Source organism: Chlorocebus sabaeus, chromosome 20 (assembly GCF_047675955.1).
Source record: "Chlorocebus sabaeus isolate Y175 chromosome 20, mChlSab1.0.hap1, whole genome shotgun sequence".
Taxonomy (NCBI): domain Eukaryota; kingdom Metazoa; phylum Chordata; class Mammalia; order Primates; family Cercopithecidae; genus Chlorocebus; species Chlorocebus sabaeus.
In genome coordinates, this window is record NC_132923.1 from 96,596,270 (window position 1) to 96,620,863 (window position 24,594).

The 24,594-nt window shown below is 41.9% G+C and overlaps 1 protein-coding gene across 3 annotated transcripts; it reads right to left on the reverse strand.

Annotated features, from left to right (window-relative positions):
- Positions 1-4,821: 4,821 nt before the first annotated feature.
- Positions 4,822-24,050, reverse strand: ZFP69 (ZFP69 zinc finger protein). 3 transcript variants are annotated; one of them, XM_007979265.3, is made up of 6 exons: positions 23,314-24,050; positions 21,718-22,182; positions 19,257-19,348; positions 11,629-11,755; positions 11,214-11,309; positions 4,822-6,108 (listed from the first exon to the last, which is right to left on the reverse strand). In XM_007979265.3, exons 2-6 carry the CDS (start codon positions 21,842-21,844, stop codon positions 4,970-4,972), a joined length of 1,581 nt encoding a protein of 526 aa, XP_007977456.2. In that variant the 5' UTR covers positions 21,845-22,182; positions 23,314-24,050; the 3' UTR covers positions 4,822-4,969. The 3 variants fall into 3 exon arrangements, with proteins under 3 accessions (XP_007977456.2, XP_007977455.2, XP_037853548.2); XM_007979264.3 differs by having other exon boundaries at positions 11,214-11,312; XM_037997620.2 differs by lacking the exons at positions 19,257-19,348; positions 21,718-22,182; positions 23,314-24,050 and adding an exon at positions 11,855-11,962 and having other exon boundaries at positions 11,214-11,312.
- Between the last annotated feature and the right edge of the window lie 544 nt (positions 24,051-24,594).

Below are 24,594 nucleotides of genomic sequence, written 5' to 3' on the forward strand. Positions count from 1 at the left end.
CTGTAATCCCAGCACTTTGGGAAGCTGAGGTGGGAGGATCACTTGAGGCCAGGAGTTTGACACTAGCCTGGCAACAAAGTGAGCCCCTGTCTCTGCAGAAAATTTAAAAAATTAGCTGGGTGTGGTGATGTGAGCCTGTAGTCTGAACTACTTGGGAGGTTGAGGTGGGAGGATTGAGCACAGTTCAACGCTGCAGTGAGCTATGGATTGGGCCACTGCACTCCAGTCTAGGTAACAGAGCAAGGCCCTGTCTTTAAAAAATAAATAAATAAATAATACAAATAAAATTAGCGTTTAAAAAAAAGTGTTGGGATGTCAATACAATAAATCAAACAGGCCAGGCGCAGTGGCTCACGGATGTAATCCCAGCACTCTGGGAGGCCGTGGCAGGCAGATCACTTGAGGTCAGGAGTGTGAAACTGGCCTGGTCAACATGGTGAAACCTCATCTCTACTATAAAATACAAAAAAATTAGCCAGGCATGGTGGTGCATGCCTGTAATCCCAGCTACTCGGGAGGCTGAGGCATGAGAATTGCTAGAACCTGGAAGGCAGAGGTTGCAGTGAGCCGAGATCACGCCACTGCACTCCAGTCTAGGGGACAGAGCGAGACTTCGTCTCAAAAAAAAAAAAATCACTCGGACAAAATGTCTAGCTAGACAAGAGACTATGCCTACTGACACACCCCTAGAGAAGGACATTTCTGTCATCAGCAAAGGGAGGGAATAGTGCCTATGGGGTAAACAGAATAAACACACAGGCACTGATAACAAGCCAAGCCAGTGGGTAGGCTCTGAAGCATAACATAAGGCTTCCTGGAGCAGTAGTAAACCTAAGAAGTAAACTTCTTTAAAATGGCAAAGTGTGGCTATCTTCAGCCAATTAAAAGCAGGTGTATGGAAAGCTAGGATGACAAATTTGGAGTAAATGTGCTAAAAAAAAATGTTATATGAGTAATTGAAGATGACTGAGTTATAAGATATGAGTAATTGAAGATGTTATTCTCCATTTATGGTTTTAGATTAGGTGAGTTCTAAACCCTTCTCAGTTCCAAAATCCTGATTCCATGAGCAGGCATTGAAGAATGGGTAAGATTTGGAACTCTACAAACACTAAACCCTTCCTCCGGGAGCTGTTCTCCTGCCCTTCCAGCCACTCCATCCATATGGTTCTCATAAAACCCGACATCTCTGCCTACAATTGATTTAAGGGTGGGCACCTCACCTACCTGGGCCAATAAGAATCCTTACCCCAGGAATTTTACACTGAAGATGAGAAAGAGAAGACAGCTTTTGTCTGGGTGATGGAAACTGAATATATGTAAAATATGGAATTGACAGTAACCATGATTTGCAATCAGGTGTTTAAAAAGGCAGGGCCAGAATGAAGACAGAAACAGAGGTGAAAGATGGAGAGGACAAAACAATCTGGGTTTCCCAAAGTCCTTCAAGACCTGGTCCCAGTCCACTGTGAGCATGTATCATAGCCCCTGAATTCCATGAGACACCCCAATATCCCTCTAATAACATCATCCTCTTTTGAGGCTTCAGGTAGCCCCAGTTGATTTCTAGTTATTTGCAACCTAAAGAATCCTAACATACTGACTTTGGTCAGAGCCCATATGGGAAGAAGAAAAGTAAACAGAAGTTGAAGCTATAAGGTAGGACTAGATATAATGAGGATCTTAAGTGCCAGGCGTTGGATTGTAACTGGAGTAGTGGCTGTGGGGAGGGACCTGATGGGAAATCCATTAACACAGAATCACTAAAACTTTCATAAAATGTTATCAGGTTTAAAAATAAAACACGTTCAAAATCATTGTGGTGTGGCTTTGGTATTTAGCTTTCACCACATCATAAGCAATTTTAATTAATGCTCATTCGTTAATTTTCATTAGAAAGTTTTGTCTCCTGCTGTCTCCTTCCATGTGTTAACTATAACTCTCTAACACAAGCATCCTGTAAAATGCTATGTATGTTCAGGCTATCATTCATGGTAGACCCTGCCATCCTAAATACCTTGCCTCAATCATCAGTTCTCTTCCATTCCAATCAGAAGGATTGCAGCCAAGATTATATTCACTGCAATGAGTCCTTTTAAAGAGACTGATCCTTTTATCTTTTACAATCTAAAAGGATCAGTCTCTTTAAAAGGACTCTCATCCATCAAACAGTTCCAGCCTCATTAAGTTAGAGACTGGAACAGTTGGTGGAAAGGTGTCTCCTTCTCCGGCTGAGACTTTGGTGAACTGGGCTACCAATCAAGATGCAGATTCCTCTCTGGCTCCAGGTATGGAAAGTGGTCACTATTTCTAGGGGTTGCAGCCCACCTGGTCCTTCTAGGCCATGTTATTGAAACAAGCTGATGCTCCTCAGATGGCAGATAGGCCTGTTGATCCAGGTCTAGGAGATGCTTCAGCATCAGATATGGCTCCTACAGTTCCGTATCTTGCTGGTGGGAAAATAAATAGGTCCAAACCTCTATGAAGGCCCATTTGCCAATATCCATAATAAAAACACATATACTCTTGGCTGGGTGCAGCCTCCCAAATTACTGGGATTAAATTACCTGTAATCCCAGTAATTTGGGAGGCTGAGGCGGATGGATTGTTTGAGGCCAGGAGTTCAAGACCAGCCTGGCCAACATAGCAAAACCCTGTCTCTACTAAAATACAAAAATCAGCTGGGCATGGTGCCTGTAATCTCAGCTACTCAGGAGGCTGCAGGCAGTAGAGCCACTTGAGCCCAAGAGGCAGAGGATGCAGTGAGCTGAGATTGTGTCACTGCACTCCAGCCTGGGAGACTATATTTCAAAAAACAACAACAACAACAACAACAAGGAAAAAAACCCAAAAAACAAACAAAAAACCCTCCACATATACTCTCTAGCACAGAAATTCCAGTTCTAGGAATTTACCCTACATACTTACATGTGTGTGAAACAAAAATGTGTAAGACTATTCATTGAACACTGTGTAAACAAAAGACTGAAAATAACCAAAACCCATCCATAGCGAAGTGTTGGAGTACATTTATACCATGGAATACTATGCAGCTATAAAAAAGAATAAGTTGGCACTTTATATAGTGAAGAGGAATGACATCTATGATATGTTGTTTGGTTTTTGTTTTTGAGACAGAGTCTCACTCTGTTGCTCAGGCTGGAGTGCAGAGGTATGATCATGGCTGACTGCAGCCTCGATCTCCCAGGCTTAAGCAAACCTCCACCTCAGCCTCCCAAGTAGCTGGAGCACAGGTGAGTGCCACCACCACACCCAACTAATTTTTAAATTTTTTCTAGAGACCGGGTATCACTATGTTGCCCAGGGTGGTCTCAAACTCCTGGGCTCAAGCAATCCTTCTGTCTTGGCCTCCCAAATTGCTGGAATTACAGGCATGAGCCACTGCAACTGGCCTATATTATCATGTAATTAACATGCAGGCTGGGCACAGTAGCTCACGCCTGTAATCCCAGCACTTTGGGAGGCCTAGGTGGGTGGATCACCTGAGGTCAGGAATTTGAGACCAGCCTGGCCAACATGGTGAAACCCCATCTCTACTGAAAAATACAAAAATCAGCTGGGTGTGGTGGTATGCACCTGTAATCCCAGCTACTCAGGGGGCTCAGGTAGGAGAATCCCTTGAACCTGGGAGGTGGAGGTTGCAGTGAGCTGAGATCACGCCACTGCACTCCAGCTGGGTGACAGAGTGAGACTCTGTCTCAAAAAAAAAAAAAAAAAAGTAACTTGCAGATGTGTCTGTATAGGAGGTGGCCATTTCTGCTTAAAAAGACAAAGGAGGCCAGGCATGGTGGCTCACGCCTGTAATCCTAGCACTTTGGGAGGCTGAGGTGGGCAGATCGCCTGAGGTCAGGAGTTCAAGACTAGTCTGGCCAGCATGGTGACACTCTGTCTCTAGTAAAAATACAAAAATTAGCCAGGCGTGGTGGCGGGTGCCTGTAATCCTAGCTACTCGGGAAGCTGAGGCAGGGAATTGCTTGAACCCTGGAGGCGGAGGCTGCAGTGAGCTGACACAGTGCCACTGCACTCCAGCCTGGGCAACAGTGAGACTTCATCTCAAAACAAACAAACAACAACAAAAAGACAAAGGAAAACTGTGTATTTGTATTCTCTTGGACATAAATTTTAAAAAGCTGAATGGATACACAAAAAATTATTTAAAATGGTTGCCTCTATGCAGAAATCAATGGTAGGAAATACAGGAAGGAGGCTTTTCGCTGTATACAATTGTTTCCACCTTCTGGACTTTATACCATGTGAAAGTTTTCTCCATTAAAAAATATTATTTTATTCTTTTTTGCAGAAACAGAGTCTCACTCTGTTGCCCACCTGAAATGCGGTGGTGTGATCACAGCTCATTGCAACCTTAAACTCCTGGGCTCAAGTGATCCCTCTGCTTCAGCCTCCTGCGCAGCTAGGACTACAGGCACATGCTACCATGCCTGGCTAATTTTTTAAAAACTTTTTTGCAGAGATGGGTCTTGCTGTGTTGTCTAGGCTGGTCTTGACTTCTGGTAACTGATCCTCCTTCCTTGACCTCTCAAAGTGCTGGGATTACAGGCACAAGCCACTATGCCTGGCCAAAAAAATAAAATTTTAATTAAAAAAAATAGGGTTGGTGATATTTTAAGTTATAGTTCCCAAATGTTGGTCTGCAAATCATGAATACCCATGAAGAATAATTTAATCCACCGTGAAATCAGAAAAAAACTATGTTGTTAATTTTTCATAATGCTGAACTCATTTAATTTGAAGGACTAGATTTTAATCTTAAGTACTTTTTATAGAAGTGTTAGTAGTCAGTACCTGTCAATGTAATGTTTATTTACAATGGGAAAAATTAAAAGTTGGCATCATTACACCAATTCCTCACATTTGAGTCCTGAAATTTTAAAGCATTCTAAATCACCAATTTACACTTGGCTTTTGTTCTCATGTCAAATACCTGTTTTTACACATTATTTCGGAAGGCATTCCTCCTGTGTATTTCATGGTGTCGACTAAGTGATGAGTTATAGCTGAAGGCTTTTCCACATTCGTTACATTCATAAGGTTTTTCTCCAGTGTGATGTCTCTGATGTTTTTTAAAGGATGAATCATGCCTATAGGCTTTTCCACAGCGATTGCATTCATATGCTTTCACTCCCGTATGAACAGTTTTATGGTTGCTAAGGTGTATCCTCTGCCTAAAGGCTTTTCCACATTCTTTACATTTGTAGGGTCTCTCCCCAGTATGGATCCTCTGGTGATGCGTTAGATATGCTCTATGACTAAAGGTTTTACAACATGCAGTGCATGCGTAGGGCTTCTCCCCAGTATGAATTCTTATATGTTCACTAAGGTGTCTAATCTGTCTAAAGGTTTTCCCACATTCATTGCAAGTAAAGGGTTTCTCTCCAGAATGAGTCCTCAAATGTTGAACCAAACTAATGTTCTGGCTGAAAGCTTTCTGACATTTATCACATACATAGGGTTTCTCCCCAGTGTGAGTTCTATGATGCTGATTAAGTGATGAGCGATGTCTGAAGGCTTTCCCACATTCCTCACATTCAAAGGGTTTCTCACCAGTATGGATTCTCTGGTGTGTACTGAGGGATGCACTTTGACTAAAGGCCCGTCCACATTCCTTACATCTGAAAGGTTTCTCACCAGTATGAATTCTCATATGTTCAGTAAGGTGAATAGGTTGTTTGAAGATTTTTTCACATATATTACATTCATAGGTTTTTGTTCTTATGTAACTTGTTGGATGATTAATCAAATCTAATTTGTATGTGTTCCGCTTTGTAGGTGTATCATATTTAGGGTGCCTCTGTTCAATAACAACATTTGAACGCATAATTATATTTTCCCCAAATTTGTTAGTTTCTTGGACTGTCTTCTTATGGGTCAAGATGGCTTGTCTCACATCTCTCACACAAGTTTCCTGGTGCCTTTCTAAGACATCATCATATGTGGAGGCTTTTCTCAATGTGGAATAAATGATATCATCTCTCATGAACCTCTCCATCATAATGCCATGATATAAGCGCTCCTGTGAAATGGCACTCTTTGCAGTTGACTCAATGGTTTCCATTTTACTCTTCAAGTCTGAAAAATGAAAAAAAGCTTTGAAAAACCAATTACTGTAGTGGTTATGGAACAGAGATTTAGACAACAATATGGATAAGTGCATGAGATTTTGACTATATTGAAATATGATTATGCTGCGTGGAGAGGTAATGGGAAAGCAAATTAAGAAACAGTGAACAGGTTAAAAGTGTCATATTACATATATATTTATATATATAAATTTATAAATATATATATTTGTAAATATATATATTTGAGTCTTTTAGTCCTGCTCTAATAATACTAAGTAATAAAATTTCAGAGCTATGACTTAAGAATATAAATATTTTAATTGACAACTACTTTTGGAAAACAATCTCAGAAAGATAAAAAGATGTTTCCCTCCCCACTCTGGCAGCAGCAGGAGACATTATAGTTCAAAAAATACGGTTTGAGCTAAGAATATACACAAGAACATTATGCTGTCTTTCACTGAAACTGTGTGTGTGTGTGTGTGTATATATATTTCTTTCTATGGTTACTAATATGTTCATGAAAGTATTACTTATACAAAGGAGACTTGTAAGAAACCCAGACTGCTGCTAGGTTCTAGGAAAATCCCTTTAAGATTTTTACGTGATCAATTTGTTGCACCATTACTAATATTTCAACTGACAGGTCTGTATGTATTCCTGAAAGGTATAATTTCTTATAAGATTTTTTAGCCAACACAGATGGATCATTAGCAATTCAAAATGTCAAATTCTAAATGACGACAGTCAATAATAATGTCTAATAATATCTACACTCTGCAGGTCCCTGATTCTGGTCTTGAATAGGAGAGGAGGAAAAGAAGATAGGGGAAAAGAAAAGAAGCCATTTATGCATCCCTCCCTAATTCAGTATCCGAGCATGAGAGAGTCTCAAGCAAGTGGGGAAGAAGAGAGGATTTCGTTTTGAATGAAGTTAGGAGTTTTTATTATTGCACTGAACTAAATAGGCATTTTACTAAAGTCAAGACTGTTCTTGTTATTTAAAGGAATGGCATCATCAATGGAACTCTTTGAGATTTCATCCAGAGGCTGGGAAAGAACATTCATGGTAGCTTTTATTGTTATTTTCATTATTGTAAGTTGAGGAAGAGAAAACCCAGGAAAATACACAAACAATGATTGGATTAATAACAGAATAAAACAAGGTGGCTGCAAAACAGGTCAATATTCAAAATCAAGTTTGTTATTACATACCAGCAACATAATTTTTTTTTTTTTTTTTTTGAGACGGAGTTTCGCTCTAGTTGCCCAGGCTGGAGTGCAATGGCACGATCTTGGCTTACGGCAACCTCCACACCCCGGGTTCAAGTGATTCTTCTACCTCAGCCTCCCAAGTAGCTGGGATTACAGGCATGCACCACCACGCCTGGCTAATTTTGTATTTTTAGTAGAGACGGGGTTTCACCATGTTGGTCAGGCTGGTCTCGAACTCCTGACCTCAGGTGATCTGCCCGCCTTGGCATCCCAAAGTGCTGGGATTATAGGCATAAGCCACCACACCTGGCCAGCAACATAATTTTTTTTTTTCTTTTTTTTTTTTTGAGACGGAGTCTCGCTCTGTCGCCCAGGCTGGAGTGCAGTGGCCAGATCTCAGCTCACTGCAAGCTCCGCCTCCCGGGTTTACGCCATTCTCCTGCCTCAGCCTCCCGAGTAGCTGGGACTACAGGCGCCCGCCACCTCGCCCGGCTAGTTTTTTATGTATTTTTAGTAGAGACGGGGTTTCATCGTGTTCGCCAGGATGGTCTTGATCTTCTGACCTGGTGATCCGCCCGTCTCGGCCTCCCAAAGTGCTGGGATTACAGGCTTGAGCCACCGTGCCCGGCCTAACATAATTTTAAAAAATATACCTGTTCACAACTGAGGCTTGGGGAAAAGAAAAGGAAAAAAAATACCACCTATAATAGCAACAAAATGTAAGATTTTCAGAATCAATCTAACAAAAAATGTACAATACGTACAAGAGAAAATCCTGAAATGTTACCGAAAAAAATTAGGAAATATCAATAAACGGAGTGCTATATCATATTCCTGGACAGGAGGATTCAATAGCACAACAATGTTAACTCCCCCAAAATTGATCTAGAAATTCAATTCTATTCCAATCAAAATGCCAGCAGAGTATTTGTGGGTGTGATTTGATGCTCCGATTACATAATTCAAATAGAACAACAAGGAACCAAGAATAACCAGAACAATTTTAAAGAACAAGGTGGGTGAACTACCTCTACCACATATTAAGTCTCACTATGAAAGTTTTTAAGATACCCTGGCATTAGAGTAAGGACAGAAAAACAAAATAATAAAACAACATAAAGAGAGAAACACAATAGAAAAAGAATATTCAAAACAGAAATAGACCCAAACATATAAAGAAACTTGACAGGTGACACAGCAGCATTAACTATTCCTGGACTGATTATCCATGTGGAAAAAGTTAATCAGATTTCCACCTCATACATACAAATGTATTTATATAAAATAAATTCCAGATAAATTAAACCTAAATGTGAAAAGCAAAACTTTGAAAATATAGGAATATGTAGAAACATATATGTATGATACACATATATGATAAATGGGGGATAGCAGGGCACAGCAGCATGCACCTGTAGTCCCACCTACTAAAGAGGGTGAGGCAGAAGAATCACTTGAGCCCAGGACTTCGAGGCTAGCTTGGGCAACATAGCAAGACCCAGTCTCTAAAAACAATTTTTTAAAAAGTTTACAAAAAAGGAGAATAACAAGGCATAAAACGGTTTCTTAAACAAAAAGCACAAACAATAAAGAAAAACCTGATAAATTCAGTAACATTAAATTGAGAAACTCACATCTATCAAAAGACACTAATTTTGAAAAGTCAAAGATAGGCCACTGACCTAGGGTAAACATTTGCAAAACATAAAGCTATCAAGATTATCCAGAATGAATACACACATACACACACACACACACACACATTTTTTTTTCTACAAATCAATAAGAAAAAAGATTACAGAAACATTGGCAAGGGATATAAACAGGTAATTAACAGAAGAGCCTGGCATTAGAGTAAGGACAGAAGAAGAGATGGCTGGATGGTCAATGAACATGAGAAATATACTTCCTTTCACTAGTAGTCAGGAAAATGAAAGAAACAAGATACCATAACCCAGTGAATTTACAAAAATCTTAAAGTTTGGCAATAACAAATGTTGACAAAGATGCTGAGTTATGGAAACTCTCAAGCCCTGTTAATGGGAGAATAAACTGGTGTAACTGCTTTGAAGAGCAAATTGGTAATACCCAGCAAAAGGAAAGTGCATATATTCTACAACCCAACAATTTTGCTTCTACCAGCTATCTTAGAGAAACACTTGCGTTATGTATACAAGAAGTTATGGACACAAAGTTTTGCTGCAGAATATTTGTAACTCCCAAATTTGGAAACAATGTAAATGTCTATCAACAGGAAAATAAATAAGAAAATTGTGGCTTAGTAACTCAATGGAAATGAATGAACTAGAATAACATACTGAGGAATATCACCAGTGTTGAATGAGAAAAGCAAAAGGAAGAAGTATATACACCATTTATTTAAAGAAAAAGAACATACAAAACAATGCTATATATTGTTTAATATGTATACACTAATATACATGGACTGCTTTTACTACATTATACATGCAATAAAAGCATGAAGACATGGGAATGATATTTCAACGCAGAGTGGTTATTTCAAAAGGTTTAAGGGGGACAGTGGAGCTTCAACTCTGTTTCATTTCTTAGTCTAGGTGGAAGCTACACATAAATGTGTTATAATGTTTTCTATGCCTTTCTGAAAGTCTAAAACATTTCACAATAAAAAGCAAAGTTTGAGGAGATTGTTAGGGACCACAAGATTTGGTGAGAAGGAATCCTTTGGTAATTTCTCTTACAGGAGTTTTCATGAAGTAGCTGTTACAAAAACTTAAGATATGTAAGTTAAAAAAAGAATGAGAATTGAAGCTGGAATTGTAAAATGAACATTGGCAAAAAGTAAAAATGGAGTGTAGGAAACTTAACGATTTGTACAATGCAATGAAAAGAGATTGATTTTCTGTGAAAATACCACATACATCTGACTGCTTAGAGAAAGCTTTAGATCGGCAGCCCTTAGGATACTGGAGAAAGGGAAAATCAAGCTCAACCTTAATGAGGACAAGACTGCTCTTTCCTCCAACTCCAGAGAGACTTTTGCAAGGGCTCAGTGAAGCAAAGGGGTAAGGAAGGGAGGGGTGATATTAGTTTACTGGAGGCTCCGTACAGTGGTCTGAGCCGTCCCCACAGCCGAGGCTTTGAGCACTCTGACCTATATATTAAAATTCCATCTGCCTTGGTGATTTGGTTTGAATATTTATCCCCTTCAAATCTCATGGTGAAATGTGATCCCCAGTGCTGGAGGTGGGGCCTGGTGGGAGGTGTTGGGTCATGGGGGTGGATCATGCACAAATGAGTGTCCTCCCCATGGTAATAAGTGAGTTCTCACTCTGAGTTCACGTGAGATCTGGTTGTTTAAAAAGCCTGGCACCGGCTGGGCACGGTGGCTCACGCCTGAAATCCCAGCACTTTGGAAGGCCGAGGCGGGCGGATCACAAGGTTGAGATTGAGACCATCCTGGCCAACACAGTGAAACCCCATTTCTACTAAAAATACAAAAATTAGCTGAGCGTGGTGGTGCGTAACTGTAGTCCCAGGTACTCGGGAGGCTGAGGCAGGAGAATCGCTTGAACCCCAGAGGCAGAGGTTGCAGTGAGCCAAGATTGCACCACTGTACTCCAGCCTGGCAACAGTGCGAGACTCTGTCAAAAAAAAAAGAAAGAAAGAAGGAAAAAGAAAAAGAAAAAAAGAGCCTGGCACCTCCTCCTTCACTCTTATGCTCCAGCTCCTACCATGTAATATGCCTTTCACCGTGATTGTAAGCTTCCTAAGGCCCTCACCAGGAGCAGATGCCAGCGCCATGCTTCCTGTACAGCCTGCAGAACCATTAGCCAATTAAACTTTTCTTTATAAATTATGGAGTCTCAGGTATCCCTTTATAGCAACACAAAAACAGACTAACACACTTGGTCTCACCTGAACTGGGATCTCCTGGGCCTTCTTTCTCTGCCATCCATGGCTCTTCTCCTTTCTCTAATTGGGATATCACACTAGGTTTGGAAAGTTGATACCCTGCTTATGTAGTAAAAAAAAGAGTGTGAATGTTTATGCTGATGTCTAAGAACCATCCCCAGAGTTTTGTTCGAGTCTTCTGGTATTCAGGGCCTCCACAAGTGAAAAGGGGTGGGTCTTTCTATTCTAACTCTGTGTAGTAAAGTTGTTCCCCAAGGAAGTCAAACCGGATATGCCCTCACTAGGTTTTCGAAGGGAATAAGACATCTTTAATACAGAACCCAAAATCAAGCCTCAAGGAATCCACACATCAACAATTTAAAATAATGACTCTCCTATAATGGGTGGGTTTCTGGATACATGGATAGCCAAGTCTTACCCACTGACACCAAGTTGCTGTAGTTCTCCAGCATCACCTCTCGGTACAGATTCTGATAAGCAGGAGCCAACTGCCCCCACTCTTCCTGGGTGAAGTCAACAGATATGTCCTTGAAAGTCAACAATTCCTAGAACATCAAACACATTTCTGTTTAGCCGGAGACCACTTCTGTTAAGTTCCAAGGAGTTCTGATGGTATTCTAAATTCTGAGAGATTCTAAACTTACTTTTATCAGGAGCCTTCTCTGGATCTGTTTGGAGATCCTTTGATCTCCAAATCTGATCAACAAAACTGTCTGGAACTGTAGTCTGTCTGGATCTCTAATCTGGAGATTACTATAAATAATGTAACATAGAAAGACAGATGGTGATACATGCCTAAGAAAAAAAATTAAGCAGAATAAGAGACATTGGGAGAACCAGAGTGAGGGTAGGATAATCTTTTATGTAAAGTGGTTGGGGAAGGCTCTCTAAAAGGGCGATATTTGACCAGAGACATAAATTCAATAAAAGAGAGAACCACATGGAAATCTGAGAGAAGAGCATCCTGGGCAGGTGCAAAGGACCTAAGGTAAGAGCATCCTTGGCTTGAGGAACAGAAAAGTGAACAGCATGGCTAGAGGTAGCCTGGTTGATGAGAGAGTGGAAGGAGATAAAATCAGAGAGGTGGAGATGAGGAACAGGGTGGGATGGGGATAGAGGTTCCCCCACCACCTCGCACACTTATTGTCACAAAGACCTATGCATTCTTACTGAGCTTGAATTCTGAGGCCCTGCTGGAGTTTAATGTAAAAATGAACAAAACTGTCTGGAACTGCAGTCTAATCCCTTCCTAAGCTCAAATGCTAAAAAGATAAAAAGGAAAGCCCTCAGCATTGGTGGCATGGGCTAATTAGAAGTATACTCAATCAAAAAGCTGTGTGACAGCCAGAGTTCAGCCACAGCTCTAGGAGGAGCCCCTCACCTTAACCACCAGAGAGACAAAAGGGTTTGGAAATAGAACAAACCAAAACAAATGAAGAAACTATATATGTGTGTGTGTGTGGGTGTGTGTATAGACATACAAAACACACACATATATGTATGTATATACACATACACTCCTGCCTTGGCCCCTCTAAGTGTTGGGATTACAGGCATGAGACACTGCGCCTGGCCGAGAGATGACTTTTTACTGTGATAAGCAGTTTCTGGAGAGATGAAGTGCTAATGCAGAGACGCTTAGCATCACACTGAATTTTAAGTAGATACTTGAAACACCTGAGCTCACTACAATAGCCACAGGAGATAGCTATAAAATTATCATAGTAATGCAATATGTGCACTATAGTTTATTTTATGCAGTAGTGATTTAATACTGCATCTTTACATTTGTTTACATTTCTCTCAACTGCAAATGGCACCATGAATAATAGTCTGTGCATACAAGCTTTGAAAATTTTAAACTTTTTATAATAGATACGTGTATCTGTTACGGTAGTAAATAAAATAGACTAGTATCTATATATATTTTATGTATTCATAACATACCTAACTTTTTCTTAATTTTTTCGATACTCCTAGACTACACGGTCCATCTGCAAGTTTTTCCAAATTGTCACAAATCTCCAAAAAATGTTTCAATATATTTATTGAAAAAAGTGTGTATAGAGGTGGACCTGCACAGTTCAAATCTGCGCTGCTCAAGAATCAACTCTAGGCCGGGTGTGGTGGCTCACACCTGTAATCCCAGCACTTTGGGAGGCTGACACGGGCAGATCACGAGGTCAAGAGATTAAGACCATCCTGGCCAACATGGTGAAACCCCATCTCTACTAAAAATACAAAAATTGGCTGGGCATGGTGGTGCATGCCTGTAGTCCCAGCTACTCGGAAGGCTGAGGCAGGAGAATCGCTTGAACCTGGGAGGCAGAGGTTGTAGTGAGCCGAGATCTGGCTACTGCACTCCAGCCTGGCAACAGAGCAAGACTCCATCTCAAAAAAAAAATAATAAAAAAAAAAAGAATCAACTGTAAATGAAAATTCTACAAGTGAAAAATACAATATCTACAAAATTCATTGGATGGGCTTAAAGTAGATAAGACCATGAGGAAGATAAGATCAGTGATCAGTGAAACTTAAGATGGGTCAATAAATATTATTCAAACTAGAGTACCAAGAGGAAAAAAATATGTGGGATAATATCAAGTGGTCTATTATACATGGAATTAGAATCTCAGGGCTAGGTGGAGTGGCTCATGCCTGTAATCCCAGCACTTCGTAAGGCCAAGGCAGGAGGATTGCTTTAGCTCAGGAGTTTGAGACCAGCCTAGGCAACATAGGAAGACCCTATCTCTACAAAAAAATACAAAAATTAGTCAGGCATGGTGGCACATACCTGCAGCCCCAGCTACTCAGGAGCTCAGGAGGCTGAGGTAGGAGGATTGCTTAAGCCTGAGAGGTAGAGGAGGGAAGGAGGGAGGGAAGGAGAGAGGAAGGGAAGAAAGCAAGAAGGAAGGGAGGGAGAAAGAGCAATCTCAGAAAACAGAATAGGTAGAAAAAATATTTGAAAAATAATGGCTGAAGATTTTCCAAACTAATGGGAAAAAAATCAACCCACAGATCCAAGAAGCTCAGCAAACCCTAAAAAGGATAAACTCAAAAGAAAATCACAGCAAGGCACTGTGACTCATGCCTGTAATCCCAGCACTTCGGGAGGCCATGGCGGCAGATCACTTGAGGTCAGGAGTTTGAGACCAGCGTGGCCAACGTGGTGAAACCCCATCTCTACTAAAAACAAAAAAATAATAATAATTAAAAAATTTTTTAAAATACGCCTGGGTGTGTCCTAGCTACTTGAGAAGCTGATATGAGAGGATTGCTTGAACCCGGGAGGTGGAGGTTGCAGTGGGCCAAGATCATGCCACTGCACTCCTGCCTGGATGACAGAGCAAGACTTGTCTCAAAAAACAACAACAGCAGCAACAACAAATCACACCTATGCACATCAGATAAAAGTTGGTATAAAACAGACACATGGCCAGGCGTGGTGGCTCACACCTGTAATCCCAGCACTTCGGGAGGTTGAGGAGGGCAGATCACGAGGTCAGGAGATTAGACCATCCTGGCTAACATGGTGAAACCCTGTCTCTACTAAAAATACAAACAATTAGCTGGGCGAGGTGGCGGGTGCCTGTAGTCCCAGCTACTCGGGAGGCTGAGGCAGGAGAATGGCGTGAACCCAGGAGGCAGAGCTTGCAGTGAGCCGAGATCGCGCCACTGCACTCCAGCTTGGGCGACAGAGCAAGACTCTGTCTAAAAAAAAAAAAAAGAAAATGAAAAAGAAAAAAAACAGATACATCACATAAACAGAATAACAGCTGCCTTCTCATCACAGATAATACAATCTAAAAGATAATGGAACATTGTTAAAGTACTTAAAGAAAAAGCAGTCAACCTAGAATTCTTTATCCAATAAGATCCTCAAATAGGAATATAAAGAAATGTTTAGATCAATGAGTGTTGTGAGAATTTGTCACTAGAACACCCACATTATAAGAAATGCTAAACAAAGTTCTTTAAGCTGAAGGGAAATAATACAAGATAGAAACCTGGAATGAAAGGAAAAAAGGAAGAGTGCCTAAATGGATAAATATAAGGGCAAATACGAAAGATGTGTTTTTTCCATGTTCATAGTTTGTTATAAGACAGTTTACTATTAAAAGCAAAACTAAGAACAATGTACTATGGTGTTTTTACACGTAAAACAAAATGTATATTGACAAAACGCTAAGAGTGGGAAGGAGTATATGAAAATATAATGTGGCCGGGCGCGGTGGCTCACGCCTGTAATCCCAGCACTTTGGGAGGCCGAGGCGGGCGGATCACAAGGTCAGGAGATCGAGACCATGGTGAAAACCCGTCTCTACTAAAAAATATAAAAAAATTAGCCGGGCGCAGTGGCGGGCGCCTGTAGTCCCAGCTACTGGGGAGGCTGAGGTAGGAGAATGGCGTGAACCCGGGAGGCGGAGCTTGCAGTGAGCCGAGATTGCGCCACTGCACTCCAGCCTGGGCGACAGAGCGAGACTCCGTCTCAAAAAAAAAAAAAAACAAAAAAAAAGAAAATATAATGTAAGTCTTTCATATCATATGTGAAGCCATAAAACATTAATTCAAAGTAACTGTGGAATATTACTTTTGTAACATGTGTAATGTTAAATACAATGTGTAACACTTCACAGTTACTTTGAATTAATATTATATGGCTTTGCATATAATATGACCGTTTTTAGTGGTTGTTAGAACAACCACTAAAAACAAATCAAAGAACTGGCCAGACTCAGTGGTTCACGCCTGTAATCCCAGTACTCTGGGAGGCCAAGGTAGATGCATCACCTTAGGTCAGGAGTTTGAGACCAGCCTGGCCACCATGGAGAAACCTCATCTCTACTAAAAATACAAAAATTAGCTGGGCATGGTGGTGGGAGCTTATAATCCCAGCTACTGAAGAGGCTGAGGCAGGAGAATTGCTTGAACCCAGAAGGCAGAGGTTGCAGTGAGCTGAGATCATGCCACTATACTCCAGCTTGGGCAACAAGAGTGAAACTCTGTCTCAAAAAAACAAAACAAAACAAAAAACAAAAACCAGAAAGCAGGCCGGGCGGGGTGGCTCATGCCTATAATCTCAGCATTTTGGGAGGGCAAGGCAGGTGGATCACGAGGTCAGGAGATCGAGACCATTCTGGCTAGCACAGTGAAACCACATCTCTGCTAAAAATACAAAAAAAAAATTAGGCAGGTGTGGTGGCACGCACCTGTAGTCCCACCTACTCAGGAGGCTGAGGCAGGAGAATTGCTTGAACCCAGGACGCAGAAGTTGCAATGAGCCGAGATCACGCCACTGCACTCCAGCCTGGGTGACAGAGCAAGATTCTGTCTCAATTAAAAAAAAAAAAATTCAAAGAACTGTAGTTTAAAGGTCATTAGAGGACATAAAATGGAATACTGGAAAAATGATTCAATGCAAAAGAAGGCAGAAAAAGGCTGGGCACAGTCGCTCACACCTGTAATTCCGCACTCTCGGAGGCTGAGGTGGGCAGGTAACTTGAGGTTAGGAGTTTGAGACCAGCCTAGCCAACATGGTGAAACCCCATCTCTACTAAAACTACAAAATTAGCTGGGCGTTGTGGTAGGCGCCTATAATCTCAGCTACTCGGGAGGCTGAGGCAGGAGAATCACTTGAACCCAGGAGGCGGAGGTTGTAGTGAACCGAGGTCACACCACTGCACTCCAGCCTGGGTGACAGAGTGAGACTCTGTCTTTAAAAAAACAAAACCAAACAAAAAATAAGAAGGCAGGAAAGGAGAAACATAAAAACAAAGGCTAGATAGGATAAATAGCAAGCAAAAACAAAAGTATACACTTAGACCCAACCATACAGATTGCTTTATTTTTTATTTTATTTTATTATTATTATTTTTGAGACAGAGTTTTGCTCTTGTTGCCCAGGCTGGAGTGCAGTGGCGCAATCTTGGCTCATGCAACCTCCACCTCCTGGGTTCAAGTGATTCTCCTGCCTCAGCCTCCCGAGTAGCTGGGATTACAGGCACACACCACCACGTCCGGCTAATTTTGTATTTTTAGTAGAGACGGGGTTTCTCCATGTTTGCCAGGCTGGTCTCAAACTCCTGACCTCAAGTGATCTGCCCGCCGGGCTCCCAAAGTGCTGGAACCTGTGTGAGCCACCACACCCAGCCACTTTAGCTTTTTACAATCTCAGTTTCCTCAAATAAGAAGTTCAAATGCTAATATCTGCCATCTAGGATTGGAATATATTGCAGCTTTATTTATAGTAATATGGAAAAAGTAACGATAATAGTCTAAAGAGTTATCGCTACATTCTTCTATCTGGAATTTTTCACTTCCTACATTTATCATAAACTGATGGGATTAAAGGATTACATTTTTAAAAACTGAAATACAATTTACATACAGGAAAATACACTAAGAAAGTGTATAGTTTGGGCTGGGTGCAGTGGGCTTATCTGTAATCCCAGCACTTTGGGAGGCTGAGGCAGAAGGATTGCTTGAGCTCAAGAGTTTGAGACCAGTTGGGCAACGTAGTGAGACCCTATTTTTTTGTGTCATTTTTTTAATTGGCAGAGTATGGTGGCATGTTCCTGTAGTCCTAGCTACTTGGGAGGCTTAGGCAGGAGAACTGCTCAAGCCCAGGAGTTTGAGGTTGCAGTGAGCTATGACTGTACCACTGCACTGCAGTCGTAGCTACAAAGTGAGACTCAGTCTCTACAAAAAAAAAAAATTAAAAAATGTGTACGGTTTGACTTTGACATATGTAACATCATGTAATCAAATCAAGATAGAGAACATTTCCACCATCTCAGAACGTTCCCTCATGCCCCTTTTTAATCAGTATTCCACTCCATGCCGAGTTGATCCATCAGTTGATTCCACCCCACCCCCAGATCTCATTTTAAAATGAGATCTCTATTTTTTAAAAAGAATATATGGTCTGTAGTTGTTAGGCGTAGTGTTCCTTCCATAAGTGTTAATTAGGTTAAATTGGTTGATAGTGTTGTTCAAATCTTCTGTATCCTTGATGAGTTTTTGTCTACTCATCAATTACTGAGAGAGGAGTGTTAAAGTTTCTAATTATTGTGATTTTGTCTCTCTCTCTCTTTAGTTCTGGCAATTTTGCTTTATTTTGAAGTTCTGTCATCACATGTACAGACACTTAGAATTGTTGACCCTCTTATTATTACAAAATGTCCCTTTTTGCCTAGTAATATTTCTTTTCCAGAAGTCCATTTGCGTGATATAATATATACCTCCAATGTTCTTTTAATTATTGTTTGTACGGTATAGCTTTTTCATCTTCTTACTTTAAACTTGAAACTCCATCTCAAAAAAAAAAAGCTAAAGTAATTGCCCCAGATCACTGAGTAACTAGAAATTAGATGTTGTACCATCTAATTTCAGAACTCCAGTTCATTTCACTTAAAACTCTTCTGTCCTCCAATAAGATCTCCTCTTTAAGTCTTTCTTTCACATTTATTCTACAATTTTCCTTCCATTTCATCTATGTTTCCAATAGGCAGTACAGACTATCCCATTTGTGACACCCTGTTGTAGCTGCTCTCAGTGGCTACTCTAGCTTTGCTGCCCAGCCTGTCTGATGTGTGCACTGTGTGGCCTATTTCTTCCCTACTCACTTCTCCTTTGGTTCTGGTTTGACCTCTGTTCTCAATATTACACTTAAGGTCACCTCTCCAAGTTCACAGTAATACATGTACATCACTAAGAAAGTCAGAACCTTCTTACCTATTTTGATTTTGAGTATTTTATTGAGATTTCTCTTAGATCTCAAGTGGTATCAATTGGTTTTTAGGGGCTAGAATTGTATCACTCATTTCACTTTCCTTATAGAAAGTAGCATAATACTAGATTTAGATGTTGGTGAGAAACAAGAGTGACATGGAGGGAGACCCCTGTGAGTAGGGAAATTGCCACCACTGGAGCCCAATTTGTTGTAAAAGGGCAACTTGCATTGAGCTCCCCAGGTTGAATTTGTTAGTCTTAATACCCTACCTCACCACCACTCCCACCTCTGCAAAAGACAGAATCCCTACTCACGTGGGATTCTGCTGTCGGGAGTCCAGGGGTCACTTCATCCTCTACACTTTCTCTCTGGGTCTTTAGGTCATCAGCATCCTGAGACAGCAGAGCTGGGGAGGGAAAAGAGCCATGAGCTTTGTATCTCCCAAAATCACCCAAATAGAGAAACTGCCTGCAGACCCACTCAATGTGGCTCCTCCCTGAAAAGGTTCACAAAGGGGGACATTGAGAGTGACTCAAGAGCAGCCTGAAGCCTCCTTAATGAGGAGGACCTGCTGCAAGTTGCTTTGGGCATTCATGTTTCCCGATGATCAAAAACTATGTATGAGAGAACAAAGTATTTAAATGGAGAATTCTTTAAATCCCACTCCCCCTCCAAAAAACTCTACCAATGGTCAATACTGGTCCAAAAGCACAGCCACTCCTTTGTTCAAAAATCATCAAAGGTTCCCCACTGACAAGAAAGAAAAATCCAAACACTTCACCATGGACTTCAAGGCACTCTACAATCTGCCCAAAGCATATTTTCTCAACAATGGGTACCACTACACTATCATCCTTTATACATGGGACACACCCACCCACCACATTCTTAGTCAGTCAGGCTAAAGATTCTCAGTCGAACTAAAGATTCCCCATTTTCTTCAAGGCACCCACTTTTGTATCCTTTCCCCAAATCTACACAAAAAACCTAAGACATTCTTCAAGGCCCAAATCAATGTTACCTGCTCTGTGAAAATTTCTTAAATACATACAACCAGGCCAGGCGCAGTGGCTCATGCCAGTAATCCCAGCACTTTGGGAGGCTGAGGCAGGTGGATCACGAGGTGAGGAGTTCGAGACCAGCCTGGCCAATATGGTTAAACCGCGTCTCTACTAAAAATACAAAAACTATAACAAAAACTATAACTGCCTGCAGACCCACTCCATGTGGCTCCTCCCTGAAAAGGTTCACAAAGAGGGACATTGAGAGTGACTCACAACTATAACAACGTAAAAGGTAATTAAGGTCACAAACTTCGGTGAAACCCTTGAAGTCCAAATCTTCTTGATATTGTGAATTGTACCCCTTCCAGTTTAGTTTCTTCTGGACTTTCCTTACCTAACTGACCACCTTTTAAAATTTGCATACATTATGATTAAAATTGGGCCTCTACTGTGATGATTCCTATTTCCTCTCATGTTTTAAAGTACAAACTAACATTCAATAAACATTACCATTAAGTAGTGCAGACATTTGTAAGCATTTCCTTGATTCAATTTGTTGTGACCTTACCAGTTTTGAATTGGAATTGCACCATTTCATAGATAAAGGAAACTAAGTATACTGCTGCACTTTTAAGTTTTCCAAACAGTGTTTAAAAATTGCATGGTTTTAATTTTTTAAACTCAGTTTAAAAAGACTAAAACATTCTTTCAAAAGAGGCATCTAAATGTGTTCCTAATTTTGTATATAGGCTTAGGTTTTATAACCAATGAAAAAAAGCTGCTATCAAATATGAAAAAAAAAAAAAATGCAAAAATTAGCCAGGCATGGTAGCGGGCACCTGTAGTCCCAGCTTCTCGGGAGGCTGAGGCAGGAGAATCACTTGAGCCTGGGAGGCAGAGGTTGCAGTGAGCCGAGATCGCGCCACTATACTCCTGCCTGGGCGACAAAGTGAGACTTTGTCACAAAAAAAAAAAAAAAAAAAAAAAAAAAAAATTACAACCAGAACAAAGTGTCCTGTCTCTTGTGTTCCAAAAGGACTTTTCTTAGGCCGCTTCTATTATTTTGATTGAGGTGTATGCCTATCTCCATCCACTGGTAATCAGAATTAGAGATAATTATTCATTTTTCCATCTTTTAAGATGCTTAGCCAAAGTCCCTGCCTGACACGGCTAAAACAATAAATATTGGCTGAATGTAAAGCATTAAAGGTATGAATTAAAACACCACATGAGACACATGACTTCCTCCATCCTTCTATTTACTGCTAACCAGACCACTAAAGAAGGTGTGATTTTTGGGCATCACTCCCACAGTTCAGGATAACATGAGAGTAATCTGGCATGTCATTCCTGCCTCTCAGCAGATGAAAACAATGATACTTGTGCTAAATATTGGGTTGGGGTGAAAACGATTGGAACCTGTGCAGGAAAACCCTTAGAGGACTTAAGGAGGGCAGAAATCTTAGACCCCTGTCTGTGAATCACATTCCCACACTCAGGCACCACTGGCGGAGAACACCTTGTGTTCTGTCTTCCTGCCGCATGTAGTATCTGAAGATGGGAGATGAGAGCAGCTGAAAGCACGTGTCACAAGGAGTCCATGCTGGAACCCAAGATTTTCCCTCACAGCTGTCCCCTTCCCAAAAACCACAAGAAATGAACCCACAAAGAACCTTCTCTCCCTCTTTCTCTCTACTTCAATGAAGTGTGTACCCATCTTTTCCCACACAAATGAGATCCCCTTCTTCCCCCTCCATCAGTCCATTCTCACCCTTTCCTTCAAACATTTTAGTCACATCCTCCCACAGGGGCACCCTCTCCGTGGCCTTCTTTGGATGTTGCAACTTCACCCAGGTGCTGGCCTTGGTAGGCAGGGTGATCAGGAGCTGCTGTGGCATGATGACTGCCTGACTGGACTTGTCCACTTCTGGTGAGGAAACTGCCAGAAGCTCTGATGAGAGGCTTCACAGCTGTGGGGTGTTGCTCAGATTCCAATCACCTGCCCTCAGGACTTTGGTGTGTCCCTGCAGCACCAGGACCTGGGGGTTCCTAGAGGCTGATGTGACTTTAACAATTCTGGAAAACAAACTCCCCTTTAAATCAAGCACTTTCTTTGGGAGGCAGCCAGTTAGTTAAGTTTGAGTTCATGTCTCCATAGAGGAGCAAAAGGGAAGGGAAGAGGGATCCAGAAGCACTTGTCTCCAGAACTCCAGAATCTGCAGAAATATATTTAAAACTGCAAAATACCAAAAAAAAAAAAAAAAAAAAAAAAAGAAAATGTTATCCATGCAGGAATAAATATAATACATGTTCCTGGATGTGGCTCCATCTCCAGGTCCATACATACACACACAAACATGCAAAGGTGTACAAACATGCACAGACCCTGCCTCGTCTTCTCTCCTTGTAAGCTGCATGCATCTTCTGCCTGGATACAGACGGGGTTTAAGAAGGCAGGCTTTGAAATCAGACAGCCTGGCTTAGAACCCTGACACTTGCACTTAAAAGCTCTAAGACACTTCAACTCTCAGCTTCAGTTTCTTAATCTATAAAATGGAGATAATAATTGTATTCTATAGAGTTATAATGTTGGTTGAGACAATGCTAGGCATACAGTAAACCCTTAATAAACATTGTTACAAACCTGTTATATTGCTGAATCACAGCATTAGTTTTTAAAGTTATTTTTAGAAACAATTAAATCTGAATTTAAAGTTCAAAATATGTCAACTGACATAATAATGACATAGTTGCATTTTGGCATGAGCAAGCAGTGACAGCCACGTCACCACCCACGCAGATGCCCAGCAGCTGGTAAGTTCCGTTGACCCACACTGGGAAGATGCATCTTGGTTTCAGAAATGTTAAGATTGGGAAAGAGGGTATGTCTTCAAATGGTGTAAATGTAGTATAATAAGGACTATTGCAGAATGGTAATAGGCAAATTTGGAAACAACTCAAATCCATCATTTCAACCAACCCCGAGAATCTAACCAGGTGCTTTCACCGTGACCAGGTCCAAAGTATATGGCACCCCAAGAACAGTCGGAACTATGTGGGAAGGGAGCTGCCCAACTTTTTGAAGTTTGTTGGAGAAGGATGGGTATGTGACTTATGGGTTTGTGTGTGTGTGTGTGTGACTATATGCAGAGACAGGAGCTGCGTGTGTTCTAGAAATTGGAGCTTGTGAAACATATCCCACCCCTGAATACATAAAAGGTCTTGTTACCAAAGTGCAGAAATTTTCGAATCTTACTTGGGAAACAGTTAATGGCTGAGAAGCTTCATATCGAAGATGCCCCACCCTCACAGTGCTCCTAGACATGCCACCCTCGGACTTAAAGACTGCACACAGACTCCTACTCACCACATCGGCCTTGGACCCAGGTAGGACCAGAGATAGGGGCGTGGGAGCGCTCACTCTTGAGGTTTTCAGCAGTGGAGTGTCTCTTTAAGAGACGGACTGAGTGGTAACAGATATTGTTCCCTCCCAGCCTTTTATAGACAGACCACATCTCCACTCAACGCAATCATTCTCCAAAAAGCGTCCAGTGTTGAGGTCGGCTTCCTTCGGAAGCCCAGAGGACCCTCGGCCTCCGGAGTGGACGAGGTTCTGCTCCAAATTCCCATCAGCGGCCCGCCCAGGCGGGTGGGCTTTCCCAGCCGCGCCCCCAGGAGCGAGGCTTTGAGGGCCGGAATGGGAGGTGTGCCCTGAGCCGTCGTCTTGCAGACCCGGGCGAGGATACACCTTCCTGGCTGCCGCTTTAACACGGGACCGGCTGCTGCAGCCAAGCCCACCCAGCCTGGCCTCTTAGGCCGCAGCCGAGCGTCTCGCCTGGCCTCTGCCCTCCGGCCGCGCCCTCCCGGCCGCTAGCACCGCCGGCCGCTCTCACTTCAGCTCTGGTGGCTCCGGGGCCCACCCCACGCGGTCCCGCTGCAGCAGCAGCAGCTGCCTCAACCCGCGCGTCTTCCGGCGGGTTGTGAGCCCCGGCCGCCGGCTCCGCCCACGGGGGGCGGCCACGGAGCCCGCCCTCTCCCGGGAAGCAGCGCGCGCCCTCGAACCCGGAAGCTGGAAGCCGCCGGAGCGCGCCCCCGAGGGCCGCCCGGAACCGTGGATATCGGCCACCCAGCCACACCGCCCCACGTTTCCTCACAGCGGTCCTTGGGAGACCTCCTTCAGCCTTTCCGGTGAAGCGCCTTCTCTGTCATTCATTCATTAACTCATTCATTCAGTTATCCTGAGCGTGTAGGATCTACCCCCACATTCTTATAGGCCCTGAGTATACAGCAGTTAACAAAATGCAGTTCTGCTTTCTTGGAACTTAATTACATTGAAATTAATTGACAGTGACAAATAGAAAAATAAATAGATAATACCCCAGGCGATGGTGAGGACCATGAAGAAAAGGAAAGCAGAGTGGGGAGATGGTGGGCTAGGATATTTGTATCAACCCACTGTAGAAAACAACAATAAAATTAAAAAATAAAATTCTGGAATACATATATATGTGTGTGTGTGTGTATATATATATATATATATAATTTTTTTTTTTTTTGAGACGGAGTTTCGCTCTTGTTGCCCAGGCTGGAGTGCAATAGTGTGATGTCGGCTCACCACAACCTCCGCCTCCTGTATTCAAGCGATTCT